The sequence below is a fragment of the Pinus tabuliformis genome, chromosome 4_1 (genome assembly GCF_031772625.1).
Source record: "Pinus tabuliformis cultivar Carrire ecotype Pingquan chromosome 4_1, CPIR1, whole genome shotgun sequence".
Lineage (NCBI taxonomy): Eukaryota > Viridiplantae > Streptophyta > Pinopsida > Pinales > Pinaceae > Pinus > Pinus tabuliformis.
The window spans coordinates 505,086,903-505,104,540 of record NC_142303.1 but is presented as its reverse complement, the minus strand read 5'-3'; the positions used below and the strand labels follow the sequence as shown (position 1 = coordinate 505,104,540).

Below are 17,638 nucleotides of genomic sequence, written 5' to 3'. Positions count from 1 at the left end.
CCATTATGAGACCGTATTCAGTTTGAGATGGCTTAGGATGCAAATGACCTTTCCAATTTCATGTAGAGTACCATCAGGGTAAAACAAGGATGGTCCCTCTTGTTGATCCTATTCAAAATCTACATTGATACATGAGCATATCCAAAAGGGAGATGGAAGTCTTCTATGCTAGATATTGATTTTGCTCCTTTTCGTTAATGACCTGGTATAGATGGCTTCTACCCTTAAGGGCTTGTAGAGACAAATTGACACATTGTCCAACTTTTTGTGACTTTCAATAGTTGATGGTCAACCAGTGGACTTTGAAGAGTTGAAGAGTTGACATCTTAGAGCTCGAGGACAAGCAAGTTTTCAACGAAACTACTAGACGATTGATCACATTTTCACCGTCTGAGCCATTATTGAGGAGGCTCATCATTGTTGTTCAAAGATTTATAGTTGCTTTGTAAATGTCTGGAAAGAATTTGACACAGTTTCGAGGAAGGCATTATTACAAGGGCTTCACGACATTCGTATACCTGAGACCCTCCTGACAACCATTATGAGACTGTATTTGGTTTTGAGATGGCTAAAGATGGCAAATGACCTTTCCAATTTTATCTAGGGTACCATCGGGGTAAAACAAGGATTGTCCCTCTTGTTGACCCTCTTCAAGATCTATATTGATACATGAGCATATCTAGGTGGGAGCTGGAAGTCTTCTATGCTAGATATTGATTTTGATCCTTTTCACTAATGACTTGGTATAGATGGCTTCTACCCTTAAGGGCTTGTAGAGACAAATTGACGCACTGTCCAAGTTTTGTGACTTTCAATAGTTGATGGTCAACCTGGGTTCAACCAAGGTTTTGGTCTTCAATGGATTGAAGCGATCTGTTATATACTTACATTTCTACTATTGGGTTGTTGAGATTGAGATTGTCACACCTTACACCTACTTGGGGGTATAGTTCACCAGGCCTTATTTTGGTTTGCTACAGGCCCTCTAACCTTGGGTCAAGGAAGGATATAGTTCCATTGCCCTCATTAAGAGATAGTATTTCTAGAGTCAGTTTCAGTACATCTCATGGAGGTGATTATCAGACCCACAATTCTTTATGGCTCTGAAGTGTGGGGGCTTAGCTTGTTGTAGAAAGATTAGCTCAACTTGGAGATATCCAAACCAATGTTGCGAAAATCGCAATCGATATTAAATCGACGAGGGTTTGAAATCGGAAAAAATTATAAAAATCGGTAAAAATCGACAAAAAAAAAAAAAAAAAATACAAAAATGAAGATTTTTTTCGAAAAAATCGGGATTAAATGCTGATTTTTTCAAAATGAGGAAATCACTGATTTAATAGGTCGATTTAATCGTTTCAGCGAAAAAATCGCAATTTTCGCAACACTGATCTAAACCTTTCTTCTAAGATGCATCAACTGCTGTAAGTAGACAATTCCATAGCCCATTATTCAGGCAAAGTTTGGTGTCCACCCATTTCACTTCAAGGTCATTTTTAATTTGGTCTCTTTCCTTGATAGAGTCATGTCTTTCAGAGATTTTGCCACTGGGAGAGAGAGGTACCCCTTGTTGAAGAAAGTATAACTAGGTTCGTTCTTCGTAAATATGAAATATTCTTTTGCTTGTATTTTGTAAAAGAAAGAAAAATGATTATTATTATTATTGAGCTTGGGTTTCTTGCCCAAGAAATTTGTTTTATAGGTCAAGCACTAATTGAAAGTTCTTCTAGATTGTCCTAGGTTAAGAAGTCAAATAGGGACATTGTCATAATATGAAGACCCCATCGGGCATCCTGTAAATTGTAAAAATAATTATTTTTGTATTTTATTGAGCCCTCCAAGAACAAGTCGGCTTGCCAGCACGTCAAGTCAACCTAGAAGCTGGAACTCATACCCTGGGAAGCCTATATATACGAGACAGTTCGACTTCTTTTGGATACGATCAATCCTCTCTCTCTCAAGCGAAGGAAGAAGCAGAAAAGGATAGTGTAGAAGGCAGAAGAAGAAGAAGAAATGTTTTAGGTCTCTCTCCCTTTCTTTCTCTTGACATGTGCGAAGGAGTCTGAAATTTTGTAGCTTTTCGCTAGGGTTTCTGCAGTCAAGCTAGGGTTTCCTTGTGAGGGTTTGATTTGATTAAAAATGGTTGAAAGAAGGGCCAACAAAGTCCCCTTCTAGATCCAAAAGTCAAACTAGGTCAAGCAAGATAGCTGGAGGCAAAGAAGCAGTGCTTGTCCACACGTGCGAAGTAGCCGCTGTTGCCAGGGGGCCAAAGTTGCAGATATGCAATTAGGGCAGAAAATTTGTGGTTGGAGGTCAAGGAAGTGTTGTCAGAAGAAATTTTGATGGGTTTGGAAAGCAGTAAAGCAAGCACATTATGGAGAAGCTGATCTTGGTCTTGGAAGTGCTTCAGTGTTGGTCAAAGTTCTTGGTATTCGTCAATAAAGAGGTTTTCCTCTCAAGAGGAGAGGTTTTGCCCTGGCTTGGAGCCTACATCCTATGTACTTGTATCTTGTTGATCTTCTTGTTTTGGTCGCTGTTTGATGATTGAAGAACACAAGATAATAAAAAGAAGAAGAAATTAATCCTAATAAGTAAAAAGGCATCACACACAATTATCATAGTTAGAAGAATTATTAATGTTATATTGCCCTAGATTCTTCAACACCCTTACCTTGCTGTTTGCTCATTGGAGGCTCTTACCTGTAGTTGCTATCTCCTAGAGTGTGTTTCCCCATTTAGATTCTCCCTAGATGTGTCAAGCAATCTCTTATCGACTCGACATATATTGGATCAAACCATTAGAGATGATATCTACAAATTGTATGTTTAGGTCAGTTGGACATCACCTCCAACGAATTTGGAGTTGTAGGATGACATTAGAGTCCATTCACCTTACACATGCAAACATTGGATGCATTCACTTAGGGTCCTGTTGGGACAATTCTGAGTTGGTTCTCGTACACTTCAAATAGGCGCTGACCACCATATACCAAGGTCAGATAGGATTTGTCAAATATGCCACCTACATGAATCAGAGATAGAGATACACCTCATTTTTAGGTGCCCCCTATACTGTGAGATCAAAGGCACTGCCTATATTGAAATTTGAGAAGCTCCCTCTCTAGCTTCTTCAGGTACTAGGACGAGTGATGCTTAGCTCTCTTCATTAGGGATATTTTTAGCCACAGATCTCAATACTTGAACACCATGCCCTGCCTTGGGATGACTACGATGATCACCTAATACTTTCATGTGGATTCGCCAGATTAGAACTACAAGCGACGAGAAGAAGTTTAGGGTGCACTAGACAATAGAAGTGTGAGATTTGGGTCTCTTCTCAACATCTCCCTCTGGGGGATTGACAGATACCATCGAGACTAGTTTGGCGATGCCGAACGATACATTAGTTCACTTGTGTTTAGAGTACTAGAGGGACCAACTACAAACAATTCCAAAGTAGGGTGCTCTCAGCTCATCCGATTACCTCGTAGTTCCATACGAGCGACCATAGATCTATATAGAGTTTATTTCTTTAGACCTCAGATACTAGGAGTATCCGTCACTCCTACATCACCCCAAGTATCATATCGTTGAGCACAACATTGGTTCCAGGGGACTTCCATAGCGAGCTAGGGCCTAGTTCACCTTCCTCGCCACGAGTCATTAGACTCAAGAGTCCTTGACATCTTTTGCTCCAATGCCAAATCTTCCTATATCACTCATCCTTTCTTGGCAGGCTAGTGATTATTTTCTGTTGTGCCATAGTCCTTTATATGTGTGTTGTGACAGTATCACTGCTTGTTTCCTTCTTTCTTTATGTAATTTTGAGGTTTTTGTAGGAGGTGTACTTTCACTCTCACACTATTTATACTGATTATACTCTTCTTTATTCCCATTGACGTACTTTTATGGTCATTTGTTAGACATAATAAAATTATCTTATCTTTATCTCTACAAACCTCGAAGCATGCATGTTCTTGTTTTTATTAGTTCTCTTTGTTGCTACATCTGTGAGCTCTTTGAAGGTTGATACATGAACCCTCAAAAGGGGAAGCCTGTCTGGAGAGTTGGCCCCACCATGTGAGCCACTATCTGCCATAAGGGCAAAATATTCCCCACAAGAGAGGAGAAGAGAAAGATTTACATCTAGATAACCTCAAAACTGCTTTCACAAACCCTAGAATTTGTGCCCAGATTGCTTGCTGCACCCACAACTTTTTTTGAAACAAATATATTAACCTTATGTGTTACTTGGTCTGACTAATGTAATTTCTCCCTATTCTTGATGACACCAATAGTAAATATGAACTCCCAAAACCACTCATGTAAATGTTCAGTATTGCTTCCTAGTGAGGCCTTTACACTGCCATTTTCCTCATTCAAGACAAATATGTGATGTTTTAATAGATTTAAGAAATTCACATATTGGGGTTTCAACATAGGAAAAGTTTACATTCTTATCAAACCAAGATGTTTATACAAGTTTCATTTACTTGAAAAAACCAATTCTTTATTCAAGAAAACTTCAATTAATTGACAAAACCAATTCTCTATTCAAAAAAACTTTCAACTAGATATGCCCAGATCAGTTCCAGAATCATTACAACCATAAAAAAATCTATTTTGAAATTATCATTGCAACCTTAACATTCTCCATTTGTAAGACCCATATATATATATCACATCGAAAATTGGTTTTTGCCCTAACTCATAACCTCTATGGCGATTCATCCTACAATAACACCATGCTTCTATAGTCCATCGCACATTATCGCACTACTGCATAGTACTAGAGAGCAAGCATGTATCACAGCCCTAGGTTTTATAGAAGAAGAAAAGCCAAAGGAGAACGAGCATTTGAAGATCGTGGAGGCCATTGTTATCCTTGTAATTCGAATTTTCCTTAAGAGGAAAAAGTAAAAAGTGATGCCTTAAGACCTTAATCTTAGGTAAATCAAAGTGAAGTTGAGTTGGCATGAGGATGTGTCTTGTGTTATATGAATAAATGTAAATTTTAGTTGAACAAGGATGTGTCGTGTGTTACGTGATTCTAAAATGCTGAACTTATAATTATATTGACAGGTTGCATGGTGCGGGAAAATATGTCACCATCTTCTGAACATTTATCCCCAGATGGTCAACCCCCAGTTCCTCCTCCAGGGTCAGACGCATATTGGGAAATGAAGTTCGTCTGTCCATGCAAAAAGTGCGCAAATAGGAAATTGACAAAGAGACGTCTTTTGGATGTGCATTTGCAAAGGAATGGACGCCATACGGTTGGGTTGCAGTACTGATATGCCTCCTTTATATCTCAAAAGCAATATCATGTATACATATTTTATATTTTGTTCTATTACTAATTATTAGAAATTGCATTTCAATGTCTAGCCGCCCCTTAGCACACCAGAATCGAGTAACAATGATGATATCAAATCTGACGGGCAAGAGCAGAATACACCTATGGATGGCATAAATGAGGTTGGTGTAAATGAACCGCTGCACGACCATTTCACAACCGATGGTAAAGTTGATAATTCTCCATTGACTCAGCTGGCTGCTACGCCTCTTTACCCAGATGCAAAAATTTCAGTACAGGAGACAGTTATGTCATTGTGGAACCTGAAGGTCACGCATGGATTGACAGACACAAGTTTTACAGCTCTTTTGAGGTAAGACATATATTCTTGAACATGGCATGTAAGTTCCGAATATAGTGTGTTTATTTTTAATGTAGCGATCATCTCTTATGCACACCATGCAGGCTTTTGGCAGACGACATACTTCCAAAGGAAAATAAGATGCCTCGTTCAATTGGGGAATTGTCTTCGGTCATGAAAAATAGTGGCATAGACATGGCTGTTCATGAGCCTCAAAAGACACCCCAACCAAGGGAGAAAGAAACGAGCCGAAGATAATCATCTGCATATATTTCAATTTTTTTTTGTGTACATAAACTTCTGTGGACATGCATATGGGCATGTATATCATTCATCTTTGAATATATTTAATGGAGAAAGGCTTATGATCAGTGTTGCAAACATCTGCGAAAAAAATGTTTGTTGATTTTTACTGTATCTTAATTTTGCTGAGGTTTATCGATTTTCACTATGATTTTTTGGTTTTCTAAATTTTTTATTATAAGTTTTCACCGCTCAATCATAATTTAATACAATGAAAAGTACATAATTTTTTTAACAACTTTGTAATACCATAAATTCAACGACTTTAACATGTAATACCATAAATTCATTATCACAAGTCACCCATACTAAATACCTAAAACTACACCAACATGTAATGCCATAAGCTCAATACCACAAATCACCCCTACTAATAGCCAAAACTACACCAGTTAACCATAAATCAAATTTATTTAACAATTCTACATTGTTTATGGTCCTGGTTGAATATATCCCATGATCTCTTTTATATATATGCTACAAATTACATATCCATATTTAATGAACAAATGCTATGGTGTCTTAAGCCGGATTTGGAAATGTGTATTGTCTTATATTTGTCAATGGCTTGTAGAATCATTTTCGAAGACATGCTAATGTTTGGACATGATAATGTATTCTCTAGCGTCTATCTTTTCGAACTGTTCTTTTGGCGTGGAGGCGGAAATGTAACATCCATGCACACATCAAAGAAGATCCAATAAAGTCGATGATGAATCCATCTGGTGAGCATTCTTTTTCACAAGTGCTGTATTTTCTATTGTTCCTGTGAAGTGTCAGGTCTTCAAAGGTTTCTTTGATAGAGAATATTCTCTTGCGTATGGTTTTTCGTTTGTGAAGTAGGATTTGTACTGTGAAGTACAAAGTTTCAAATTCGTCTCCTGACAGTTCTGTTAATTTTGATAATTTTGATTTTTCAATAGGATCTAGTTAGAGTGGTTAAGTTAAATATCGTTATCTTTTTGATCTGTATTCCGTTCCCATAATAAATATTATTATTGTTTTAATTGTGATAATTTTGATTATTTAATTTTTTAATAGGATGTAGTTAGAGTGGTTAAGATAAATGTTGTTATCTTTTGATGTGATAGGTTTAAGTAATCTTTTTGTGGTCTAAAACTTTCCAAAACTAAAATAGGTATATTTTTTAAGAACAAGAATTCTGGAAGAAAAAACAATATTAATAGTTTTTTATTATTCAATTAAAATTAATTTTATGATTGATTGATTTATTTATTTTATCATTAAATTATAAAAGTATATGACAATTATATTGCAATTAAGAAATTGTAAAATTAAAAATTTATTTTTTTTTGGTTATTTATATTAGCCAATTCAGAATTTAGGATTATATCATTTTAAATAAAAATATTATTATTATTTTGATAAAAATTGGAGAATCTGTATTATAAAAGTTATAGTGGAAGTTAAATGATGAGATTACAAAAAAAATATTGATCTAAAATTTTCAAAATTGCTAGTTCTTTATTTGTCTAAACTCATCTATGCATATATCCCAAAAACTGCCTTCTATTTTTTATATGCACATATTCTTTACAAGACTCCAAAGATCATAATTACTTTGTGTAACATGAGATTTAATAAAAGACATGGTCACATGATGAGATTTTTGATTTCCAATATCCATGTCTTCAAATTTTTGGTTATTGTATCATTCTCCTTGATCACCATGTGAACAAAGTTTGCGGACATCTTATAGTTGGAAGCTACTCATTGAGAACTTTTGCTTAAACTAAGAATCAAAATCCTGAGCATGTTGCACTTTACTTTGTGTCAATTTGTTGATTTTGCTGTGCAAATTTATTCAGGATTGTGGACTTCTTAAAGGAGCATCAGTGTCCATTCTCATGCACTTTTTCTATACCTACTAAGGGCTATCATTTCCTAAACTTCCATGTAATCCATGAGAAATATACACAGCATGACAGGGCTACCGATTCTTGACCAAAATGTTCCCAATTTTAACATAGAACCATAGGATCAAAGCACTAGAAAAGTCTTCAATGCACATCCAACACAAATGAGCCCAAAGAAAGCTATGACACATTGAATGAAGTGGTTAGACACCCTAGAAGAGAGTCTAGAACACTAATGGGCGGGCTACCAAAAAATTAATCCCCAAAATAATAAGCACATGAAAACTAAGACTCGGGTGGATTGAACTCAAGGGTTGCATAAACATAGCAATTCCAAGGGCGAAAACATTGAAATGCCGAGCAAAATACCCAACTTTCAAAAGCCATAACAACTTTAACCAAATTCCTTTAAATAGATGTTCCATATGATAATCCACAAAGTAAGGGAGATTCTTACTAGTTAGTTGTCGAGAAGGAAAACCATGCTCCAACTATACTAGTAGTCAATGCCAAGTCAAATACCATTATCCCATCAACTCAAATTCCACAAGCTATTAGTACTGAATCCCATCTCAAATTCCATTATTCCACCACCTTAGCAATATATCTCGACTCAACGTTTAGAGGTCAGATTGAATTGTAGGATTTCTCTGCAATCCCTTACACTTGATATGGGACATGCAAGGCTCTAATGTGAATATACGAACCTCCATTTGATTGATACAATTGATTAAGATATTGTTGGTAATACATATTTCCTCTTTTCGTAACACCCAATTTTTAATGAGGTTGTCTTATTTTTTAGCACATCTATTTTCTGATTTTGCTTTTAAAGGATGTGATAAAATACTTTTTTTTTTAATCCTTAACTTCATTTAAGGAATGAGTTATAATAGAAAATATTATGCCATAGCAAATTTTGACCTATTATTTTAATAATTATGTTATCAATGATGGTCAAACTTTTGTTGGAAATACAAAGAGGGGTGAATCAATATTTCTTTTACAATTGTTATATTATACCAGTTAAGATCACTTAGTTATTGAATACAAAATCTATAATAAAAGAAATAATTTAATCAATGAGAATAATGAGGACTTCAATCATTTTTTACAACAATTCAGGTTCCAACCTGTACAATATTTTTTTCTATTTCTCCAAGGCTCCAACCTTGGGTGAGGACTTCAATCCTCAAGTCCAAGCTCCAACCTGTTGAAATGTGTAACTAGGTTCGATCTTCATAAATATGAAATGTACTTTTGATTCTTGTATATTGTAAAAAGAAAGAAAAAATTATTATTGTTATTTTTGTAGCATGGGTTTAATGCTCAAGGTCTTTTTATTTAGAGGTCAAACACTCATTGAGTGCTTCTAGGGTTTGTCCTAGTGTCAAGAAATCAATAGAGACGTTGTCATATGAAGAAGGCCCCATTGGGTACATTGTAACATGTCAAAATAATTATTTTTGTATTTAAAAGTGTCAAAATACCCTCCAAGATCAAGTCAATTTGGAAGCTAAGAAGTCAACCTTATTAGGGCATGTCGTCTTCCTTGGAAGCCTATATATAAGAGGGAACTCGACCTCCTATGGACAGACACTCCTCATCATCTAAGCGAAGGAGAAGCAAAATAAGGCTAGCAAAGAAGGAAGAAGGACGGAGGACGAAGGACGAAGGTTTGGGTTATTTCTCTCTCTCTCTCGCACTTGCGTAGAAGGAAGGCTAGGGTTTCGATGCTGCAAAGTCAAAGTTGAGGCAATTGCAGAAAGAAGGTCAAAGAAAGGATCATTAGGTCACCTACATGCCCTAGAAAGAGAAGCAACCCAAGCGAAGATCAAAGGAAGCTTTGGAAGCCCTAGCATTGCTCACACGTGTGGAAACAATAGTTGTTGCAGGGGTTGAAAATTTCAGACTTGCAGTGGAGGCCGAAATTTTGTTTTGGGTGTTGAAGTTGTGCAACTAGAAGAGATTTGACCGGATTTGACTTGGATAGAAGGAGCACATCATCAAGAAGGCCTGGCTTGGTCTTGGAAGGGTATTGGTCTTGGTCTAGAGGTTTTGGAATTCGTCACTTGAAGAATCTATAGAAAGAGAAGAGATTTGTGGGTTTTCCTCTCAAGTGGAGAGGTTTTGGCCCTGGCTTGCAGCGTACATCCTATGTTCTTGTGTACTGTTAAGCTTCTTGTTTTGGTAACTGTTTGATGATAAGAACAACGTAATAATAATAAGAGAAGAAGCTAATAATTAAGAAAAAGTAAAAAGACATCACAAACAGTTATCAAGTTTAAGAGAAATTGTCCTAATTGCAGTCCTATATATTTCTCAACACAACTTGGTCTTACACAAGGCTCCAACTCTGTGTGAGGACTCCAATCCTCTAGGGTCCCAACCCTTTCAATCTTCAACTTGCTTCAATTCTTCAAGGTGACTTCAGTAGCCTCAATACTTCCAATATCTTCTTCAACAAGTCCTGAAAGATATCTCTGACAAAGGCTTCAAGAATGTCTCCAAAGGGTCTTCATAATAAGCATCAACATGCCTTCTAGATCAGCTCCATGAGATAACTTCAATGTTGTTGTGAGATGTCTTCAACAAATGCTTCTAGATGGCTTCCAAGATACTTTAGAGTGTTCTCCAAGAATGCTCTAAGAATGTCTTCAAAGGATGATCAACATCCAAGATACTTCAGAGTGTTCTCTAAGAATGCTCTAAGAACGTCCTCAAAGGACAATCAACTCAACAGGTCTGTTTCAATAATCACTGTCTTCAACAAGGCATCCAAGAACTTTCTCCAACAATGCTTCAACAATCTTCAAGGGAGTTTCTAATATGCTTCAAGATCTGGTTTAGTTTTGGCAAGGCTTCATTATTCAAAGATCCAAGAAAGGGGTGCCACAGGCCCGAAAGGGAGGTGTCACAGATCTGAGAAAGAGGTGACACAGGTCCCCCAAGGAGAAACAGTTTTAGGACATACTCGAACCCCTTTATACAGTATTATTTATTATTCATTTTAAATAAAAATATTGTATTACAATTTTTATTATAATAACTAATTTTAATATATCAAATATTAATAAAATGATAAAAAATTATTAATGATTTATTGATGAAAATTAGTATTCGGTTTAACGTGTAATTTTTGGTATTAATTATTGATGAGTTGTAACTTGTAAAAGTAGAAGTTCTATAAGATTTAACAATAAAGCACGAGTGAGATTATTTACAAATGGATTCCGAACACCAAAATGATATTTTTAAAATTAATAATGGATTAGTTGTAACTTGTAACACTTCCGTAGAAGCGCTAGAGGATTCAACAGTATATGATAGAATTAAATCCTAAGATCTCAAGCTATTGCATAAATACATCAAGATGGAATGGTATGTTGTCTTAATAAGCTTGCTGGACAGTGATATGTCGTTATACAAATGTTTGTATCAGAGCTTCGGCAAGGAAAAAGAAATCTGAGAAACGCTCCAACAAACTTATGTGATTGTTTGTTTCCAAATTTCTTTTATGCAAGTTTTATGTGATTATTTTCTGCAAATCTCTTTTATGCAAGCTTTTGAGCGGCATATATAGGTTGTCAACGAGAAAGAAATTAGAATGAAGAGGACGCAGTAGCCGCCCAAGCCATCCTTCTGCGTGATACTCACTCAGCACGCTGAAAAACCCGCGTCAGATCTACACCAGCAGACCATCAAACTGAAAGGATTGATCTAAACAGGCATCGTTTTAGCTCTTACAGTGTGTTTTAGTTCTTGTAATTTTTTTAGTGTTCATTATAGCCATCAGCGTCCCCAAAATCCTATTACTAAACACACAACTCTTGAGAGTAGATATTTTGCTGATGCTCGAATTTGAAGAATTATGGAGTGCTGTGGACGACACAATTACCAAACGTGCAACTAATGTCAATAGACATACCAAGTTTTACAAGGCTATTATTATTTTTAGAGTATCAGATGAGGTTCAGACTCCTATCCGAGATTCTACAACTGCCACATATGCATAGGACATATTGAATACAGTGCGAAGCAAAAAAATCAGAATCATATTCTGCACTTTCACTTCAGAGTCAGTTGCACAAACATATGGAGGTATATCCAAAGATCTTCAAAATTTATTGATTTAAAACCTTTATTATGAGGAGCATGGTGACTTGATTTTGGCCCTGAGATGATAATGAAGCAGGTGGTGATACATGTTTAAATAGATTTATTTTAAGTATGGATCTAATAGGAGTAAAGAGGGATGAGGGATGGGATATTTTTTTTTTTTTTTTATAATTTTTTTTTTTAAATGTCAAATACAATATGTAATTTTCATTTTTTAAATTGTATTTTGAATGTTTTATACCGTATATTAAAATATTTTGCATAACATGTATCTAGAGACATTTTATTAGGGCCCTTAAAATGTTTGTTTTGTTATTAATATATTTTTAAGTATATCTCAATATTAATTCGTATTAAAATATTTTATTGTTAATCCACATTGAATATTTTATTATATACACCATTAAAATTATTTGAATTTGACCTCAAGATAAATGAGTTAACATAGATATTCAAATAGTTTATTTAAATTTCGTGTTGATTAAAAAGTATAAGGTTTAAACATCTTACATTTTTTTACTTTTAATTCTTTTACACCATATGGACAAGTAACTAAACATGCATTTAATATTCATTTTTGTTTTTTTTTATTATTGCTCACATTACTTTTCTATTTAGAAAATAATAATATTTTATTTTTAGAGGAACATGTGCCAACTAGACATTGAGCACGAACGAAATTATAGTTGCCCTCATAGAATGATCCTCTCGGTTCAATAGTGACGATAGTCAATGAGGTCCTATAGTGCAAACATATGGAGGTATATCCAAAAAGCTTTGAAAAAGGTCCCCAGATAGGGTGACATTTGAGGTAAATGGAGGGAGACGAATTGTCGTCGCCTCACTTGGCTGAAGCACATGGGACGAAAGAAGGTTTAAACATGGCCATAATTATTGATAATATCTTAAATGCATTCCAACGTAATTGGTGTGCATGCAAATTTGTCCTCAATAAGGTAACTCTTGTGAAATTGATTTTTTTAGGCTCCTCTCCATGACACTTCATATGCTAAGTGAAGCAATTGATAGTTTGGAAAATGTGGCTCTATTAAAGTGGATAGCGGAGGGGAAGGTGGAATGGGATTGCCGCCTATGTGGATGTCCTTAGACTGGTGTTGTGGCGACATTGGCACATTTAGGAAGGGAGCTCGATTGACAGACTTTCCAACAAGAAGTGCCGGATTTCGCTTTGATTTCTTGGAAGAGTTGTCGTGGAAAGGTAACTTTTTACAACCCTCAATATTTCTTTATGGTGATTTTTGGTTTTGAAGAAGTAATTGGCACAAAAATGTGTATGCCCAAAAAGTGGAAGTGGTATATTGCAGGTTGTGTTTTGCTTTGTATTTGATTTAGAGGAAATCTATTGTGTGTTGAGAGACTCATGTTACTATATTACTGGCAAGCTACCAAGAAGGACTTCTCTTCTCACAACAATAGGAGTGGACCTTATAGCTGTAATTCTCTTCATCCTCTTGGTCATGCTTGTGTCCTTGTTTGTTTGAGTGTTGAGAATCTTGGTAGCAAACCCCTAGTGTGGGGAATTTCTACAGGATTATTGAATCCTCTCTCTGTTGAAGGGACTAAATACTTAGGTTGTTGTCTGGATCATGTAACTAAAGTTAACGTAATCTAGGTCGTTTTAGTTGTGGTCTATAACGCTTAGTGTTAGCTTTGTTGGAAGCATGAACTATTGTTTTAAATGTTATTTATCTTTGGTTTAGAGACTTGGATGATCGAGTTAAAACTTCTCCTGGCCACAAAGTCTTAGCCTTTATTTGGCTTATTGAAGAACATAAAAATCTATGCGGTAGTAGTGGGGGGTTTTGGACCCCAAGCTACTTATGCTAGAAGGGCACTTAAACGGGTTTGTTATTTTAGAAATTAAAGATTTTTGTTAATATAGACGAGCCTCTCCCAACTGGTGAAGCATGGTTGGTAATTGCACGATGGCTTTATTTGCCCAAAACATAACACATTTTGACTTTGATCAAGGTAAATATGCATAATTAAAGCTTTCTTTTCATAGAGATCCGCCTATTGAAAACTGTAGGAGGAGGTGTCATGTCAGTATCCCTTGGGGTTTTAGCCCACAAAACTGGGTCTTTAACTTCAAACTTAATTTTCTGTCAAACCAGGAGGAACCACAAGGCATACCACATATCGAAAGAAACATCTCTTCGAGGAGAATCTAATGACCTAGATCTCCAACTCAAAATCAATGGTTTGACCCTTCAAAAATCCTCGACAAAGTCGGGGTACATCCTCAGTCCAAGGAGCACTAACCCTAGGACTTGGCTTTTCAACCATACATCAATGTAGTTTTCAACTTGATGTAATACGATAATTATTAAGAAGCGTCCCTTAACCATTTGACATCAATGGCTGGTGTTTTTAGTCAAAGTCAAACCGAGTCAACTCCATGGGTTGACATCAATGACAACACCATCCAACAACCTCCACCTTTGTCATTGATGGAAACACACGTATTTCTTCTGCGAGTACAACCCACCCTGACATCATGATTAATATCCTTCCCAATTTTTTCACTCCCCTTTGACATCAATGTCAAAGGGTGACTCCCCCTGAGAATCTGCTGCTTCAAGTGGTCCTATCATATGTCTATGCTCCCCTTGACCAGAAGAATTCTTATAATAATATGTCAATGACGATCCTTGTGGACCTGTAACCTGCATGTGCTTCCTTTGAAGAGAAGCATTCCTCTTACACTGCCAATCTCTGTGGACCTATAATCCTTTAACTGTTCTGCTCCCCCTGAACTTGTTATGAATTTGACACATTTTTCCCGAAGTTGCCATTTTCTCCATGCTATTTGTTTGTCTATGGTAGACTTGCGCCACATACTACTGTATAAACTCCCCCTCTTCAAAATTCAAGGAGTCGACGAGCCGAATTGTTCAAAATAATATATCTTCTAACAGACCATCTCGACTTGAGTCATTAACTGAAGCAACTGTTGATTCCTTACAACTTGTTACCAAGCCTGAAAGCATAACTGCTGAGACCTTCTTGCTTTCCTGCTTTTCTTTCTCATCTATTACTTGTTCATCCTTTACTTGTTTTCTTTTCCAAACCTTCTTATTCTCGTCATCAAGCTTTTCATTCATGGTTGATTCCATCTTGTGTTTGCAGTGACAAACTATGTGTCTATGGTTATGACATTCGTAACATTCCTTATCTTGATTGTACCTGCATTCTCAAGCAATGTATACGTAATTATGACATTTGAAGTATTCAATGTCATCCATAGAAGATTCTATTTGGTATCTGTCTCGTGATCTTGCAAACTTTCTTGTAGGGTTTTGTGGATAATGATTGTACCTGTCAAAAAATTCACAATCCTTAGCCGTATGTCCGTAGTTAGCACATAAAAAGCAATAACCATTAAATGAACGTGCGTACCTAGATAATTCATTTGGAGGCGGTGGTCCTTGATAATTGTACCTGTCAACAACTTTATAATCCCTAGCCATATGTCCAAAGTTAGCACATGAAAAATAATAACCATTAAATGAGCGAACGTACCTGGATGAGTTATTCTTATTTTGAGGTGGTGTAGTCTTTTTTCCTTTGTATTAATTGCTTTGGCATAATTCTTCAGAGTTACACCATTCTTCTTTGGTTAAGTCTTCTTCTCAATCTCACTGTGTGAAGATGTGGAGCTTGTACCTTTATCAACTGGAGCCTTGCCTGCTTTTTCTGCCTTTATCTTCAATTGAGCCACTTCTTTATCTGTCTTGTCCTGCAATTGTTCCTTTTGCAATTCCTTGAGCTTGTTGATCTCATTAAGAGCCGCATCAAGTTCTCCTTTCTTTTGAGCAAGGTCTTCTTGAAACCAACTTTTCAAGATTTGTCTTCTTCTTTTTGCTTCTTCAACCTATATCTTTAGAAGAGTGGTCTTTTCCACTTCTTTGTTAAGTACCTATATAGGTTTTTTTTGCTTCTCAATTTCAATCCTAAACTTGCTTATTTCTGTTGACGAGGTTTCTGTTGGAAATAATACTGAGAGGGGGGGTGAATCAGTATTATCAAGTTCTTTTAACAAATCTTCCTTATTTATACTTTGAATTATTTTTGCATATCAGTACCATAAAATAATGAGCATGAACAAGAAAAACAGATAGTCACACCAAAGAACACCAGATGTAAGGTGGAAACCCAATGTGGGTGAAAACCACCTGCTGCAATATGTCTCTATCTTCTTTCAAATTAGAAACTCCTTTTACAATGATTTTGTACTGGTGCAGTCCTTTACCTGTACACAGGCTGCAACCTGCAGAGAGCTACAACTCTCTCGTTTTCCAGTCTTTCCTGGAAGGGAGCTACAACCCCCTACTTCTTTTCTTACAAGGACCACTTTTCATAAATTTTCAAACTCTGCACCTGCGCCTTCTGTGGCGTCGCGACCACCGCACCTGCGCCTTCTGTGGCGCCTCTGCACTGCGACTTCTGTGGCGCCTCTGCATTGCGCCTTCTGTGGCGCCTCTGCACTGCGCCTTCTGTGGCGCCTCCGCACTGCGCCTTCTGTGGCGTCTCCGCACTGCGTCTTCTGTGGCGTCTCCGCACTGCATCTTCTGTGGTGCCTTCGCACTGCGCCTTCTGTGGCGCCTCCGCACTGTGCCTTCTGTGGCGCCTCTGTGGCGTCTTCGCACTGCGCCTTCTGTGGCGCCTCCGCACTGCGCCTTCTGTGGCGTCTCCGCACTGCGCCTTCTGTGGCGCCTCCGCACTGCGCCTTCTGTGGCGCCTCCGCACTGCGCCTTCTGTGGCGCCTCCGCACTGCGCCTTCTATGGCGTCTCCGCACTGCGCGTTCTATGGTGCCTCCGCACTGCGCCTTCTGTGGCGCCTCTGTGGCGTCTCCACACTGCGCCTTCTGTGGCGCCTCCGCACTGCGCCTTCTGTGGCGCCTCCGCACTGCGCCTTCTGTGGCGCCTCTGTGGCATCTCCGCACTGCGCCTTCTGTGGCGTCTCCGCACTACGCCTTCTGTGGCGCCTCCGCACTGCGCCTTCTGTGGCGCCTCCGCACTTCCGCAGCAGCAGCGCTTGAGAGATCACCCTTCACAGATTCGCTCTCAACTTCCCTTTCATAGATCAAACTTTTAAAACAATAACCCAATATTTCAGATCTTAAGATATTCGATTTGCAAGAATGAATTAGCCAAGTGATCTCCTTTGCTTTATATAGTCTTAGGCCTTTCACAATACCACGGGCCAAAACCATAGGATCAAAAAAACTGTTGGACTAATACCATGAACCATCCATGAAAGTACGTGAAATCAACACTTTTGGATGCAATACCACGGGCCAAAACCATAGGATCAAAAACTGTCGGACTAATACCATGAACCAACCATGAAATTGCGTGAGATCAACACTTTTGACGAGGTACCATGGTCCAAAACCATAGGTTCAAATACCAAGGACTAACTACCATGGACCAAAGGTAAGTTCTCCAACATATACGCGCTTTTCGTCATAGGTTCAAATACCAAGGACTAACTACCATGGACCAAAGGTAAGTTCTCCAACATATACGCGCTTTTCCTCATAGGTTCAAATACCAAGGACTAACTACCATGGACCAAAGGTAAGTTCTCCAACATATACGCGCTTTTCCTCATAGGTTCAAATACCAATGACTAACTACCATGGACCAAAGGTAAGT

The 17,638-nt window shown here is 37.4% G+C and overlaps 1 protein-coding gene across 4 annotated transcripts in view; it reads left to right on the top strand.

The window, feature by feature from the left end:
• Positions 1 to 6,063, top strand: part of LOC149176757 (uncharacterized) — a 130,569-nt gene extending 124,506 nt beyond the window's left edge. For all 4 annotated transcript variants that reach the window (XM_089423176.1, XM_089423178.1, XM_089423177.1 and 1 more), the window contains 3 exons: positions 5,083 to 5,276; positions 5,389 to 5,669; positions 5,762 to 6,063. In XM_089423176.1, coding sequence (XP_089279302.1) covers positions 5,083 to 5,276; positions 5,389 to 5,669; positions 5,762 to 5,915 — 629 coding nt within the window. In that variant the 3' untranslated portion in view covers positions 5,916 to 6,063. The remainder of the gene's footprint in view (positions 1 to 5,082; positions 5,277 to 5,388; positions 5,670 to 5,761) is intronic.
• Positions 6,064 to 17,638: the final 11,575 nt, after the last annotated feature.